Source organism: Dipodomys ordii, unplaced genomic scaffold (genome assembly GCF_000151885.1).
Source record: "Dipodomys ordii isolate 6190 unplaced genomic scaffold, Dord_2.0 Scaffold64, whole genome shotgun sequence".
Lineage (NCBI taxonomy): Eukaryota > Metazoa > Chordata > Mammalia > Rodentia > Heteromyidae > Dipodomys > Dipodomys ordii.
The window spans coordinates 4,172,094-4,185,101 of NW_012267280.1; the positions used below are offsets into that span (position 1 = coordinate 4,172,094).

Below are 13,008 nucleotides of genomic sequence, written 5' to 3' on the forward strand. Positions count from 1 at the left end.
CGCCGTCGCCGGCCCTGCACCACCGGGACGCGCAGGCGGGCACGGCCCCCGGAAAGGGTCTCTAGTCCTCAAGCGCCGGCTCAGGCGTCCTATGCGTGCAGCTGCACCCAACTTCTGGACCCGGTGTGTGCCGAGGAGGGGGCCTGGCCTGCTCCTTAGCTCCGCCGCCGCTGTGGCATCTTTTTTTGGGGGAGGGGGGTCCCAATCATTCCTACGTTAGGCTTTTCTGTAGAGGGGCTTGTGCGCCCTACAGTGGGAAGGGCGCGCTCTTTCCCTTTGCCTTTGGACTTTGGTTTCCGTGACACCCTTCTTCCTTGGAAGCCTGGACTGGCCAGCCCGCCCCGCCTTCTCTCAGCCCCTCTCTTTGCCTTGCAGTGCGCGTCCCGTGATGACTGGCGCTGTGCTCGCTCCATGCATGAGTTCTCAGCCAGGGACATTGATGGGCATATGGTTTGCCTGGACAAATACAAGTAGGTGCCCGCCCAGGGTGGGTGGGTGCAGGGCTGCCGGGGGAGGGGAGCCCCTGGTCTTTGGCCTGACCACCGCCCACCCCACCCCATCTAGGGGCTGCGTATGTATCGTCACCAACGTGGCCTCAAAATGAGGCAAAACCGACGTAAACTACTCTCAGCTAGTCGACCTGCACGCCAGATATGCTGAGTGTGGTTTACGGATCCTGGCCTTCCCCTGCAACCAGTTCGGGAGGCAGGTGAGTGGCTTCTTCAGGGGGACAGGCAAGGAAAAGGGGGGACATTGTCTGGGTGCGTGCAGTGGTACATCCCCTCCCCATGTCTGTACTGCTGCACAGGAGCCAGGGAATAATCAAGAGATCAAAGAATTTGCCTCTACCTACAACGTTAAATTCGATATGTATAGCAAGATCTGTGTCAACGGGGATGACGCCCACCCGCTGTGGAAATGGATGAAAGTCCAGCCCAAGGGGAGGGGCATGTTGGGAAAGTGAGTGGTCCCGGTGGGGGTGGGGGGCTGGAATGGGGGGGAGTCGGGGCAGCCCAAATCAGTCCCTAACACACTGTTGTTCTGTTGTAGCGCTATCAAATGGAACTTCACCAAGGTAAGAGTCCTGTGAATGGTTGTAAATGGGGGCTCAGGCTGTGTGCTGGAACTGCTCTCTTGGGCCCCACCGCCTTGTGCCCGAGGTCACTTCTCTCCTTTCCGGCAGTTCCTCGTTGACAAGAATGGCTGCGTGGTGAAGCGGTATGGTCCCATGGAGGAGCCCCTGGTAAGGTGCCCCTCTGGGAACAGGCTGGGTGGGGGCTGGGAGAGGCCGCCCCTGACCTCCTTCTTCCCACAGGTGATAGAGAAGGACCTGCCCTGTTACCTTTAACCCCACAAGTGTGTGCCCTGCCGAGCTTCCTGCCCTCGCCCTCGGAGCCTTCCCCTGGCAACCATGAAGGTCTGCCTGCAAACCAACCTCTGGTGGGGCAGACCCGAAAACCTGGCGTGCATCCGCCAGAGGAAGGTCCCGCACCGTGGGCTCGGACTCGTGTCCCTGGCTGCCTTGTGGAAATAAAACGTAGAAATTGGCCTCCTATGTCCTCCTTCCTGGGGTGGGGCCCCTCTGGGGTACAGATCTGGGTCATCTGGTCCAGGGCCCTGGCTGATCCCCCAGGCCAGCCCTTCAGGGGCAGGGCCTGGCTGGGCAGGGCTTGCTCCTAAAATAGATAATTCTCACCTAAGTAGCTGTTCCTGGCATGGTGGCACCCATCAGGTCACCAGTCCAGGCTTGAGTGTGTGTGTGTGTGTGTGTGTGCTTATGTCCAGTTCTCCAAAGCAGCAGCCTGTTGACCCTGACTGCCTTTGGGCTGCCTCTGTTCCTTAGTGTGCCATGGGGGTTATTGTCCTGATTGTTTCCTGTGAAGTTCAGCAGTGGATGTGGCCAAGAAGGTCTCAGGCTGGACAGGAGGAAGAGACTGAGGCCCCTGGCCTCTGGGGTCAGCAGGGTAGGGGTCTAGGGTCCTAAGAGCCCACTCTAGTTGCTTTCAGCTTTTGGCTATAGGACCAGAGGCTGCAGTGGTCCCTAGCTTCTGGGACAGAAGCCAGGGGACTGCCATTAGTTCCTTGGTTTCTAGAAAAGGTCTGTGTCTACTTGCTCTGGAGGTCTGAACCTTGGGTCCAGGCACCCCTGGGGAATCATCTGGAGGACACAGGCAAAGAGGCAAGCCACCCCCCCAAGTCCCCTTACAACAGCCAGGCTGTCCTATCAGTAGACAGACGGGCAGTTTCATCTGTCAGCCCTCAATAGGCAGCTGCCACAGGAGCTATAGCAGAGTGGAGGAGCAGACAATAGGGCAGGTAGGCCAAAAACACATATATTTAAAAAATGTTTTTACATTATATACATTAGCGCTCATTATAAATACACATAGAAACCAGAAGGCTGCCCACCCATGGACTATGGACTGGGGGGGGGGGGACGACAAGGGAAGGGTGGACAGGCAATAATTTAGGGAACAGGGAGGAGATTGCATATATTAATGGGGTCTGCCCCGCGGAGCCCCCAGAGACAGCGGGGCCTGAGCACCGGGTTTCCTGAGTTTGCAGCTCGGGACCACCAACCTCACGGCTTCCAGGCCTCAGCCGCACTTGGGAGGCACGGAGGCCCCGCCCCAGATCGCCCTGAGTGGGCCCTGAAGACCGCTGTGCGTGCGGCTTGATGGGGAAGGCACTGTGGGCGGGCAGCGCCCTCAGTAGTCGCAGGGCTCCCGCACCCGGAGAGGCTGCGCCACGGGGGCGCAGGACGTCGTGGTAGAGGGGACACCGGCCAGCGGGCGGGCGGCCTAGGAGTTGGGGAATGGTGGGCTGAATTGGATGACGCTCTGCCTCTCCGGGCCCCCACCGCCGCCAACCCCCGCGCCTCCTGCGCCCACCAGTGGGCCTGGGGGCTCAGAGGGCCCGGCGTTGAGGGAGCGCAGCATGTCCTCCAACACCTCCCTGAAGTTAATGTCGCAGCTCTGGTGCGCCAAGGCCGCGGGGTCGGCCATAGTGGCGTCCTGCGCGCCCAGCTGCAGCAGTGCACCGGAATCTGGGGGCGGCAGTGGCGGGAAGGCGAAGCGGGGCAGCGGAGGCGGGAAGGCCTCCACCGCTGGTGGGCTGTAGGTCAGATCCAGAACCTCGCCGGGGTCGCAGGGCAGCGGCAGCAGGCGCGGGGTGGGTGGCCTGGCCGGGAAGCCTGGGTTGGGCATGCCTCTGCGCTTGACATCGGCGTCCATCAGCCGCAGCTCCTGCAGCACGCGGCGCACACAGCTCTCTGGGATCTTGATGCCTAATGTTGGGCGCAGGCGTGTGGGTCAGGGTCTCCCCCTGCCCTGCTGCCCGCCCCCAACCACCCACCCACTCACCCACTTGCTTCTTCTTGTCTTTGGTCTTGAGTCGCACGATCTGTAGGTAGCTGCTGTTGCTGACATCTGCCATCACGGCGGCGATGCGGCCCCACACGCGCAGCAGCGCCCCACACAGCATGTAGTGGTGCCGGAGGCGCAGGCCCTGGGTGCAGTCCTTGCCCTCCTGCACCAGCCGGCAGTGCTGGTTCCTGATGGGTCAGAGGGTCAGTATGAGAAGCCTGTCCTGTCCTGCCTGTGTCCCTGCCCCCTTGTGCACAGGCCCAATGCTCCCCCTGCCAGGTGCAGCTTCATGAACCCCTAGACGCTGGATGCCTCATGGCTGTCTACTCTGCAGGGCTCCTCCTCCCTCACAGGACGTGGGGCTGGCCCTTACCAGGCAGTGTGGCTGCAGTGTGTCAGCGAGTAGGCGTAGTTGCTCTCCCAGTGCTCTCTGGCCTCCTCCGCAGTGACCTGGGGTACACATGGTTGTGAGCCTCGGCCCCAGGCAGCCCAAGCACCCTGAAGCCAGCTGGACCTGTGGTTCTCCCAGCTGCCAGGCCACCAAGAACTGGCTTGAGGGCCAAAGGAATGGAATCCCCAGGAGCCAAGGACATAAGCTGATGGCACAGACCTGGGGAGTCTGCCTGGGGAGATCAGCCCTGTCCCTTTCCTACCCGGTGGAACCTGCGGCACAGGCTGTCCAGGGTTTCTAGGTGGTTCTGCCGGCCTATGTTGGGCTTGTACACAGTGAAGTGCTTGCCTCGGTTCTGCTCCGCAAGGAGGCAGCTGGGCTTGTTGCCTCGGACCTGGGGAGGGGAGAAGTAGATGAAGCTGTGACCCTGGGCAGGGGTGGCCACTGCTTCTCAGGAGTGGGGCTCTGGAGAAAGACCCATTCAGGGCCTTTGCTCACTTTAGTCTTGCCTCAGGAAGGTCAGGTGGGCACACTGCTGCTCAACAGCTGCCTACCTTATAGGAGAGGTAGAAACCATCGTAGGGGCCCATGAGCTCCAGGGACTTGGTGAAGGCCTCCTCCCACTTCAAGCCTCGGTCCACGCTGATCTGCCAGGGGTGGGGTGGCGTTAGTATATCAGGGCCTGATGAGGGCTAGGAGCTGGGCAGCTTCCTGCTCACCTTGTAGAAGACCACCTGCCCATCCTGTGGGTGCCCGGGGGCCAGGAACACCTGCTGGCTCTCCTCATAGATCTCATCGATGCCGGGAGCCAGGTCTACAAGAGGATGAGAGGCAAACAGTTGGGTCTAGGAGCCTGGGCTCGCTAATTCTCACCTTGGGTCTAACACTGGGACCTTGCTGGGCCTGCACTTTGGCAGCTGTTGGTCTCATGGCCGGAAGGTACCCTAGAAGCAACAACCATAATGGAACATAATGGAACAGACACAGCCTGGTCAAGACACACACCTTAGTAGAGGTCAAATAAACCTCCTCATTTGGGGGCTGCACATGTCACCTGAAAGCCTAGTAGGTCACATGTATCTAAATGCTCTTTTCTGTATAACTGCTTGAGGAGCTACTGTGTAGGCTTGAACTCAGGGCCTGGGCTCTGTTCCTGAGCCTCTCTGTGCTCAAAGCTAGCGGTCTACCACTTGAGCCACACTACCACTTCTGGTTTTCTGAGTGGTTTATTGGAGATAAGAGTCTCACAGACTTCTTTGCTCAAGCTGGCTTTTATCCTCAGATCTCAGCCTCCTGAGTAGCTAGGATTAGAGGCCCGAGCCACCGATGCCCAGCTTCCAGCTTTTTCTGTGTATGTGGTACTGAGGAATCTAACCCAGGGCTTCATGGTGCTAGGCAAGCACTCTACCACTGAGCCACATTCCTAGCCCCTCAAAAAAATTTTTTTTGTCGGTTGTGGGGTCTGAACTCTGGGCCTGGACACTGTCCCTTAGCTCTTCAGCTCAAGGCTAGCACTCTATCACACTTCTGGCTTTTTCTGCTTATGTGGAGCTGAGGAATCGAACCCAGGGCTTCATGCATGCAAGGCAAGCACTCTACCACTGAGCCACCTTCCCAGCCTCTCATAATGTTTTTATAAATAAGTTTGTGTGCTGGGTACCAGTGGCTCATGCCTGCAATCCTAGCTACTCAAGAGGCTGAGATCTGAGAATTGCAGTTCAAAGCCAACTCGGGCAGGAAAGTCCCTGAGACTCTTATCTCCAATTAACCACCAGAAAACTGGAAGTGGCGCTGTGACTCAAGTGGTAGAGCATTAGCCTTGAGCAAAAGAGCTCAAGACAGTGCCAAGGCCCAGAGTTCAAGCCCCATGACTGACCAAAAAAAAAAAAAGTGTGCGTGTGCACGTGCAATTGAGGATTGAACCCAGTGGCTCATACATGCTAGGCCAGGGCTTCACCACCTGGGTCATGCCCCCAGCATAAAGTTGGTTTTTGTGTATGTGTGCTCTGATTCTGGGGCTTGAACTCAGGGCCAGGTGCCTTTGCTTAGCTTTTTCATTCAAAGCTGGAGATCTACCTCTTGAGCCACACCTCCACATCTGACATTTTGCTGATTAACAAGATAAGTCTTTTAGATTTGTTTGCTAGGTTGGCTTCAAACTGAGATCTTCAGCCTCCTAAGTAGCTAGGATTAACAGGTGTGAGCCAGCAGCATGTGGTGCCTCACCACAAAGATTTTTTTTTTTGTGCCAGTACTTAGGTTTGAACTCAGGGTCTGGGCAATGTCCCTGAGCCTTTTTTGTTGTTGTTGGTCACGGGGCTTGAACTCTGGGCCTGGACACTGTCCCTGAGCTCTTCAGCTCAATGCAAGCACTCTACCACTTGAGCCACAGCGCCACTTCCAGTTTTCTGGTGGTTTATTGGAGATAGGAGTCTCATGGACTTTCCTGCCTGGACAGAAAACCACTATCCTCAGATCTCAGCCCCGAGTAGCTAGAATTACAGGTGTGAGTAACCAGCACCCGACTGTCCCTCAACTCTTTTGCTCAAGACTACTCTACAACTTGAGCTACAGCTCCACTGCCAGATTTTTTTGGTGGTTAATATGAGTCTCACAAACTTCCCTGCCCAGGCTGGCTTCACATTGGGATCCTCCAACTTCAGCCTCCTGAATAAATAGGATTATGCTCCTACATAAAGTTTTCTTGGCACATGGCTCCCACCATTTGTACTCATGATCTACAACAATAGCCAGTGGCCACTACAGTCTAGTCCTTGGTTTACAACCACCTAAGTGGACTTCATGATGAGATGCATCAGCCATAGGATCTTTTAGGATAAAGGATGAGTGCACATCAGTTTCAAACTAGAGGCTTTCCACTGCAAACTTGAGCCCTACCAATCTCAGTTCTGCAGGGAAAGGTGCCCTCTGTGGTCCTCTATGAAAGCCCCTGGGTCTCCACAGCTCACCCAGGATGCCCATGTCGTATCTGCCCTCCTTCTTGTCTGCGTCGATGAGGTGATCAAAGGTGTCTGAGAAGTACTGAAAGAGCGCATTCTGCTTGTGCACCTCCAGCCCCAGGATGCGGTTCAGGAACTTGGCGATGGAGCAGTCTGGGGGTGGGAGGGGCTGCATCAGGTTGAGTCTGTTGGTTGGCAATTCTCCCCCTTCTGCCCAGCTGGGGAGACTCACCCTTCTCCACATCCAGGCAGCCGGACCGTGACTCTCGCCCGCCAATGCCAACTGACAGCAGGCCTTGCTTCATATCTGTGGGAAGAGGTCTTGCAAACTGATCTTTGGACTCCTGGGAGGTGTGCCAGCCCTCCCACCTGCCCCTTGCCTGGCATGGAGGGGGCATCCACAAGTGGGCGGTAGGTGGGGAGGTCTGCCTTTTTTATTCTTCCAGGATGAGACTAGAGCTCTGGGAATAGGCTCAAATTCCTGTCCCAGCCCCCACAACTCCCTACCCAGGGTCTGCTGGGTTGCTCTGGCTCCCTGTGCCCAGCACAGCTACTGTGTGAAGGATGAGATTTTTCGACACAAAGCTAATCTACAAATCTGAGTGCCCAAACCATGCTGGAGACCTGCTACTCTTCCCCTGCTTTTCCCAAAAAAATGAGGAGCCCTAGCTGGGTCAAGAGGCTCACCTCGGAAGAATGCAGCATCCCCTCCAGGATAGCCCTGGGGCAAAGGCACCTTGTTGTCTGTCTGGCTGAGAATGGTGGTGAGGACGCTGCTGAGAGCCCGGGCGCCATACTGGAGAGAAGACGGGAATGAGTGGGGGGAGGGGAGCCATGGTGGAGGCTGGCCTCTTCTAGTCCTGCCTTCTCCCCAAGGTACCTTGTTCTCAAAGTTGTACTTGCTCAAGTCTCGAGACTCGGTAGCACGACGGTCTCCGTGGGTCAGGGCGCCCTGACAGGGTGGAGGAGACTGTCAGTGTGTCTAGGCTGAGACCTCTTTGATCCCAGGGAGCCTCTTTTGGCTCAGGTCATGGACCCCAGCCCTAGACCCCAATGCCCCTGCTCACCAGACTCTCAAGCCGCTTGGCAACAATGGAGGCGAACCGCCGCTCCCCTGCCAGCTCCGAGATGAGGAAGACATACTCGGGTGCCGAGACCTGATTGGACCGGTGGGTGCGGCCTGGAGGCAGAGAAGGGTTCTCAGGAACTGGACCATGGGTCCACTAGGGTAGAACCAGCCTGAGTGGGGGCCAGGCTCACCAAATTGCTGGATGGCACGGTCGGCACTCCAGGGCAACTCAAGGGTCATGTGTACACGCCGCCGCTGGTTCTTGACTCGTCGGTCAGCTTGGAGGGAGACACCAGAGCTGGAAGCCTCGGAGATGATGGCCACGAGCTGCAGGTGGGGATGGGTCAGCATGCAAAGAAGGGTGCACGTCCTGTCCAGCCCTGTGTGGCTAGCAGACCACTCCGCACTCCATTCAGCTCTGGGGCCCCAGGGTTCTGGGGATATAACAGCCACCGGAAATGCAGGGATATGAGAGGCCAGGAAGGCCTGTGAGGACTGCCATATGCCCATATGTGTGTGGGCAAGTGCGTGCACATACACAGGTATATACTCATGCATAAGCACACAGGTGCATGCACATACACTCCTGTATGAACACACAAGTGCACAAATGCATGAACATATGGTACAGAAGCATGTGTGTTCACACACTGCTGGGGTGATCCGTGGCCCCCATGCCTTGAGTCTCCTGTGTGTCCTGAGCCCTTACACTACCTCAGCTCCCTCACCCTGGGCCCCACCTTCTCGCCACTCATGAAGCGCTCCTTTTCCCTGAGGTTCACATGGTCGATGGACAGGCCCTGTTCTGCCCGTGACTCGAAGGCCACTGTCCCATCAGGTCTGGACACAACACGGCCTTTCCTGCCAGTCATCTGTGGTCAAAGAAGGAATCCGGGGACAGGATCTTAGAAGTTGGTCACCTGGGCCCTGGTGCCTGCTCCTTTGTCTCCCCACTGAGCACCAGAGCCCCAGATGTGGTGGGGATTGTGAAACTCTGCTGGGCCCTAGACCTCCAATGTGGTCTCAGGATTCTCAACTGCCCAATCTTCATCACCAGCCCCATGGTACCGAGGTGAGATGGAAGGCCAAAGGTGGGGGGATAGGGCCCCAAGGATGCAGGGGACAAAGCCCAAGGCAGGCCAGTGAGGAGACAGGAATGCCTCCATGGCAGCCCAGTCTCGTGAGTCTAGCTGGCCAGTGTGGATGCAGTAGTCAGGGCCCTGCTCCGGTTCTGGGGCTGGGGCTGACACAGGGTGACCAGCAGGAGCTGCCAGAGCCAATTGGTAAGGCATAGCCACTGGTGCTCACCTCAGCCACACACTCGGGGCCCCCAAGCTGGTCGATGAGCTCGTCCAGAGTGTTGACTGGAAGCTCCCGGCCCAGTGCGCGCACCTTGGCCAGCAGGTCCTGCTTTAGCCTCTCCACACGTTCCAGAACACCGGGGCCATGAGGGTCCCTCTGAGGAGTGTAGAGAGGACCTGCAGGGGTGGGGCAGAGGGTCAGGGGACTCAAGCATATATATCACATAGCCCCTGAGGGTCAGGACAAGCCATACTGCAGGGAGCTATGGTGGCTCGAAGGCCAGCTGGGAGATGCGGGCCAAGGGCATTGTGGGAACTGCTCTGCTGGGCTGACTGAAGGCAGCTCCAACTCGGAGTGGCTGTATGACTCTGACCTTCATTTTCACTGACCCCTCAATGGACAGAGTCTGAGTAATGAGTTGGGCAGTGAAACTATGGGTGGCCAGGGGAGAGGATGTCAGCGTGGTGACTTGGTTTCACTCACCTCGGTCATCCACGGGGAGCCCAGTGGCATCCACGATGACCACATCATCGTCCACCAAGGACTCTGGGGATGAGTTGAAGTCACTGTCCAGGCCAGGGTCCGACTCAGTGCTGCTGTCATCACTGATGCGGATCACACCCGCCTCCACTGCCAGTTTGGGGACCTTGGCACCACGGCCCCGCAGCCGCCCTGTGAGGAAAGCCAAAGGTCACGTACCAGACAAGATGGCAGGAACAGAGAACCAGGCAGAGCTGAGGCAGCTGACAGAGAGAAGCCATGGGTGCTGAGCTGGGCGGTGGGGAGAAGGCTCAGCTCCCTAGCTGGAAAAAAGCTTCTGGGGAGACTGCCACGTGCTGTGACCGTGCTAGGCTCCATCTGGTGTGGACAGAGAGTGTCTGTGCAAGCAGCTTTGGCTGCTTCCCTAGGGCTTCTCTCTGGCCCTGGGAAGAGTGAGTCGGACAACCTGAATGTTCATGTCCCTTATCCTCCCTGGCCCAGGCAGCTCTGGGCTCCATCTGCCTCATGGGTTGGTCATTGGATATATCCAGGGTCCCCTCCATGGGACAGCAGTCTGGGGACCCCATGAGGTACTGCCCTGGAAGCCTAATTTGTGGAAAATGGGAGGGATACAAGGAATCATGGCAGGAGGTGGGGGAGTAGCTCTGGAGCTGAAGAGCTCCTCATGCCTGGCTATGTGGCCTGAGTTACTTGGCTTCTGCTTCTGAGTTAATTGGAGCCTGGCTTCCTATGGTGGACTGAGAGGACAGCAGGTCACACACCCCAGTGGATGCTTTCTGGGGCACAGCTCGGTCCATGCAGCAGGTATATACAGGACCGACTTTCATCTGAGCAGCTCAGGCTGTGTGCAGGAGCCTGGAGATTCTTGCGTGCTTGCTTAAGGGTGAGGCTAGAGGCTAGGCATATAGCTGATGCTGGGGACAGCTGTGCCATCCTGGCAGTACCCAGCAACACATATCTCACTCTGCTGAGTGCTGCTATCTGAAGTGGCCATCGCTGACCACTGGGGGCTGCTCAGGGGGGGGTCCACATGGAGACCACCACTACTGTTGGCAGAACCCCAGTTATGTGGTACAAGGCGGCCTGAACTAGTATGCAGCCGTAGCAGGCTCTGGAGCAAAGGTGAGAATGGAGTGCCACCAGCAGCTGGGGACAGGTGCAGAAAGCAGAGGCAGTGCGGCAGGCACAGGCGCAAAGCAGAGGCCTGAGCTGGGGAGGGCTCTTACGTTTCCTCTTACTGCCCCCTCCTCGGTCCCGCTTCCTTCTGGTGGAAGGAAAGTGCTTCTGGATCAGGGACAGGAAGACGCCTCTGCAAGGGAGAAGCAGAGTTCGGGCTCCGCTCCAAAGGCCATGGGTACAGGGCTGTGGGAGCTGGAACTGGGGCCTGTAGAGGCCTAGCTAGGGCTGGGCTGAGAAGTGGGAGGGAGAGCAGGGCCCAGGTGGCTCTGCCAGCACAGAGGTGTAACATGGATACAGGCGACAGAGCAGCCTGGGAATTCAGGCCTGGGGTAGGGTAAGGGAAGAGGAGTTGAGGGGCCCTGGGTAGTGAGGAAAAGCAGGAAGGTGGCTGGGCCTTTCAGTAGGGAAGGCCAGTGGAGTTGGGGGAATTTGGGGGCCCACAAGGGCCAGTTCCAGAAGCCCATGGAGTCCTGTGGAGTCAATGCAAGGTTAGGTGGCCAGAGCCTCCTTCTGAGACCCTAGGATGTCCTGCTGAAGCCATTTATTTTCCTTGACTTTAAAAGCCAAGCTGGGCTTAGGGCCTCTGAAGATTATGGCTGGCATTTGGCACAAAGCCTCTGGGTCTCTACTCTCAGCTGCTGGGTGGGTGGGGGTGGGAGGGCTAGTAGTCAAGGCTAGGCCACAGATGGGACCACAGGAAACTGGGCAGTCAATGTCTCACTCTGAAGGGATAGTTGCTCTGATGTCCTCCACCCTTCCAACCCCCATTACTCACTCAGCAGCAGAGACAAAGCAGTTGAGCCGGCCCTCGTTTTCATCCAACACCTCCCGGGTCCGTGCTTCACCCGTGGACTGCAGCCCGATAACTACACACTGGAGATGGGATGGCTCTGAGTTGGGCTCCAATGTGACTACAGGTCACACCCAAGCTCTAGTGTGCTTGTGAGTCTCCTCAGGTGTATATGGGGAAGGGAGGGTGTCCCAGACTACCCAGTGACAGGCAGGGTATTGCAAGCTTCCTGTGGGTGGACAGCTATCCTGCTCACCTGTGGTCACAATCTTGATGTCCCAACCCATGCAGTAAGATGGATCTGGGGTGCTGGGTAACCACCAGGCAGCACCCCAGGGAAACAGCTCTAATGCCCTTTCCTAATATAAGGGCAAGAAAGTCTAGGCCAGCTTAGGCCTCGGGGGCATACATGACCCGTTGGGACAATGGCTACCCTCTCCTTTCAGCCCAGCCACTGCTTGCCAGTAGATGTCTGGCCTGCTCACCTTGTCATTGGCCAGTTCTTCTCGGGCTAGCTCCACCAGCCGGCGCACCTTAGCAGCGATGCACAGGTACTTGAAGAAACGCTGGTGGGCTGACCAGAACTGGCCCCATAGGGACTTGCGTGACTCCAGGCCAATCCAGTCAGCAGCCTGCTGGAACACACCCAGCGCCTCTGCCCACTGCAACAACAAGTGCCAGCCTGGACTGCCAAGCCTCCCTTCTCACAGGGCCTACTTATTCCCCAGCAAGCCCTGTGCAGGAGGCACCCAGGGCGAACGGAATCAGGGCCCTGTTTATTTCTGTGCAATGAAAACCAAAACAGCTAGCCCTGTACCTGACACCTGTAATCCTAGCTACCTGGGAGGCTAATTATTGAAATCAAGGTTTGAGGCCAGCTGGGGCAGGAAAACTTTGAGACTTCTCGATGAAGAGCTGGATGCAATGGCATACATACCATACACCTGTTATCCTAGCTACCTAACAACTCGGAAGGCTGAGATTTGAGGATCACGGTTCAAAGCCAGCCCAGGCAGGAAAGCCATGAGACTCTTATCTCCAACTAATCACCAAAAAGCCTAAGTGGAGTTGTGGCTCAAATGGTAGAGCACTATCCTTGAGCAAAAAAAAAAAAAGCTCAGAGACAGTGCCCAGGCCTTGAGTTCAAGCCTTAGAACTGGTGTGCACATGAGCTCACATACATGCTCTCACACACACACATACATCCAGCTAGTTAAAGCAACTGTTTAATATGTACCAGTTCCTGGGCTCCTTGACAATACAGAAAAATGAAGTAAACCAATAACAGGGTAGGGACAAAGCTGAGGTGAAAATGATTCAGTTCTTCAGAAAGGGACAGGGATGTCTGCAGAATCTGCTTTTGTGGGATCTATTATTTTTTGTTTTTGTGCAATACTAGTGCTTGAACTAGGCTTGGTCACTGTCCCTTAGCGTTTTTTTTTTTTTTTTTT

The 13,008-nt window shown here is 56.7% G+C and overlaps 2 protein-coding genes across 6 annotated transcripts in view; one reads left to right on the forward strand and one right to left on the reverse strand.

Annotated features, from left to right (window-relative positions):
- Positions 1 to 1,437, forward strand: part of Gpx4 (glutathione peroxidase 4) — a 2,344-nt gene extending 907 nt beyond the window's left edge. The window contains exons 2-7 of the mRNA XM_013022920.1: positions 376 to 470; positions 565 to 709; positions 809 to 960; positions 1,051 to 1,075; positions 1,184 to 1,243; positions 1,316 to 1,437. Of these exons, the coding sequence (XP_012878374.1) occupies positions 376 to 470; positions 565 to 709; positions 809 to 960; positions 1,051 to 1,075; positions 1,184 to 1,243; positions 1,316 to 1,348 (510 nt within the window). The 3' untranslated portion in view covers positions 1,349 to 1,437. The remainder of the gene's footprint in view (positions 1 to 375; positions 471 to 564; positions 710 to 808; positions 961 to 1,050; positions 1,076 to 1,183; positions 1,244 to 1,315) is intronic.
- Positions 1,438 to 2,317: 880 nt separating this feature from the next.
- The window catches only part of Sbno2 (strawberry notch homolog 2 (Drosophila)), a 70,810-nt gene continuing 60,119 nt past the window's right edge, over positions 2,318 to 13,008 (reverse strand). For 3 of the 5 annotated variants that reach the window (XM_013022836.1, XM_013022838.1, XM_013022839.1), the window contains 18 exons: positions 12,043 to 12,219; positions 11,543 to 11,640; positions 10,815 to 10,897; positions 9,571 to 9,759; positions 9,094 to 9,263; positions 8,526 to 8,657; positions 7,977 to 8,112; positions 7,784 to 7,896; positions 7,597 to 7,668; positions 7,404 to 7,512; positions 6,949 to 7,023; positions 6,726 to 6,869; positions 4,476 to 4,570; positions 4,311 to 4,403; positions 4,019 to 4,150; positions 3,739 to 3,815; positions 3,363 to 3,553; positions 2,318 to 3,286 (listed from right to left, as the gene is read on the reverse strand). In XM_013022836.1, the coding sequence (XP_012878290.1) occupies positions 2,802 to 3,286; positions 3,363 to 3,553; positions 3,739 to 3,815; positions 4,019 to 4,150; positions 4,311 to 4,403; positions 4,476 to 4,570; positions 6,726 to 6,869; positions 6,949 to 7,023; positions 7,404 to 7,512; positions 7,597 to 7,668; positions 7,784 to 7,896; positions 7,977 to 8,112; positions 8,526 to 8,657; positions 9,094 to 9,263; positions 9,571 to 9,759; positions 10,815 to 10,897; positions 11,543 to 11,640; positions 12,043 to 12,219 (2,571 nt within the window). In that variant the 3' untranslated portion in view covers positions 2,318 to 2,801. Of the gene's footprint in view, positions 3,287 to 3,362; positions 3,554 to 3,737; positions 3,816 to 3,975; positions 4,151 to 4,310; positions 4,404 to 4,475; positions 4,571 to 6,725; positions 6,870 to 6,948; positions 7,024 to 7,403; positions 7,513 to 7,596; positions 7,669 to 7,783; positions 7,897 to 7,976; positions 8,113 to 8,525; positions 8,658 to 9,093; positions 9,264 to 9,570; positions 9,760 to 10,814; positions 10,898 to 11,542; positions 11,641 to 12,042; positions 12,220 to 13,008 lie in introns of those variants that run through there. The other 2 variants (XM_013022837.1, XM_013022840.1) reach the window with 2 other exon arrangements.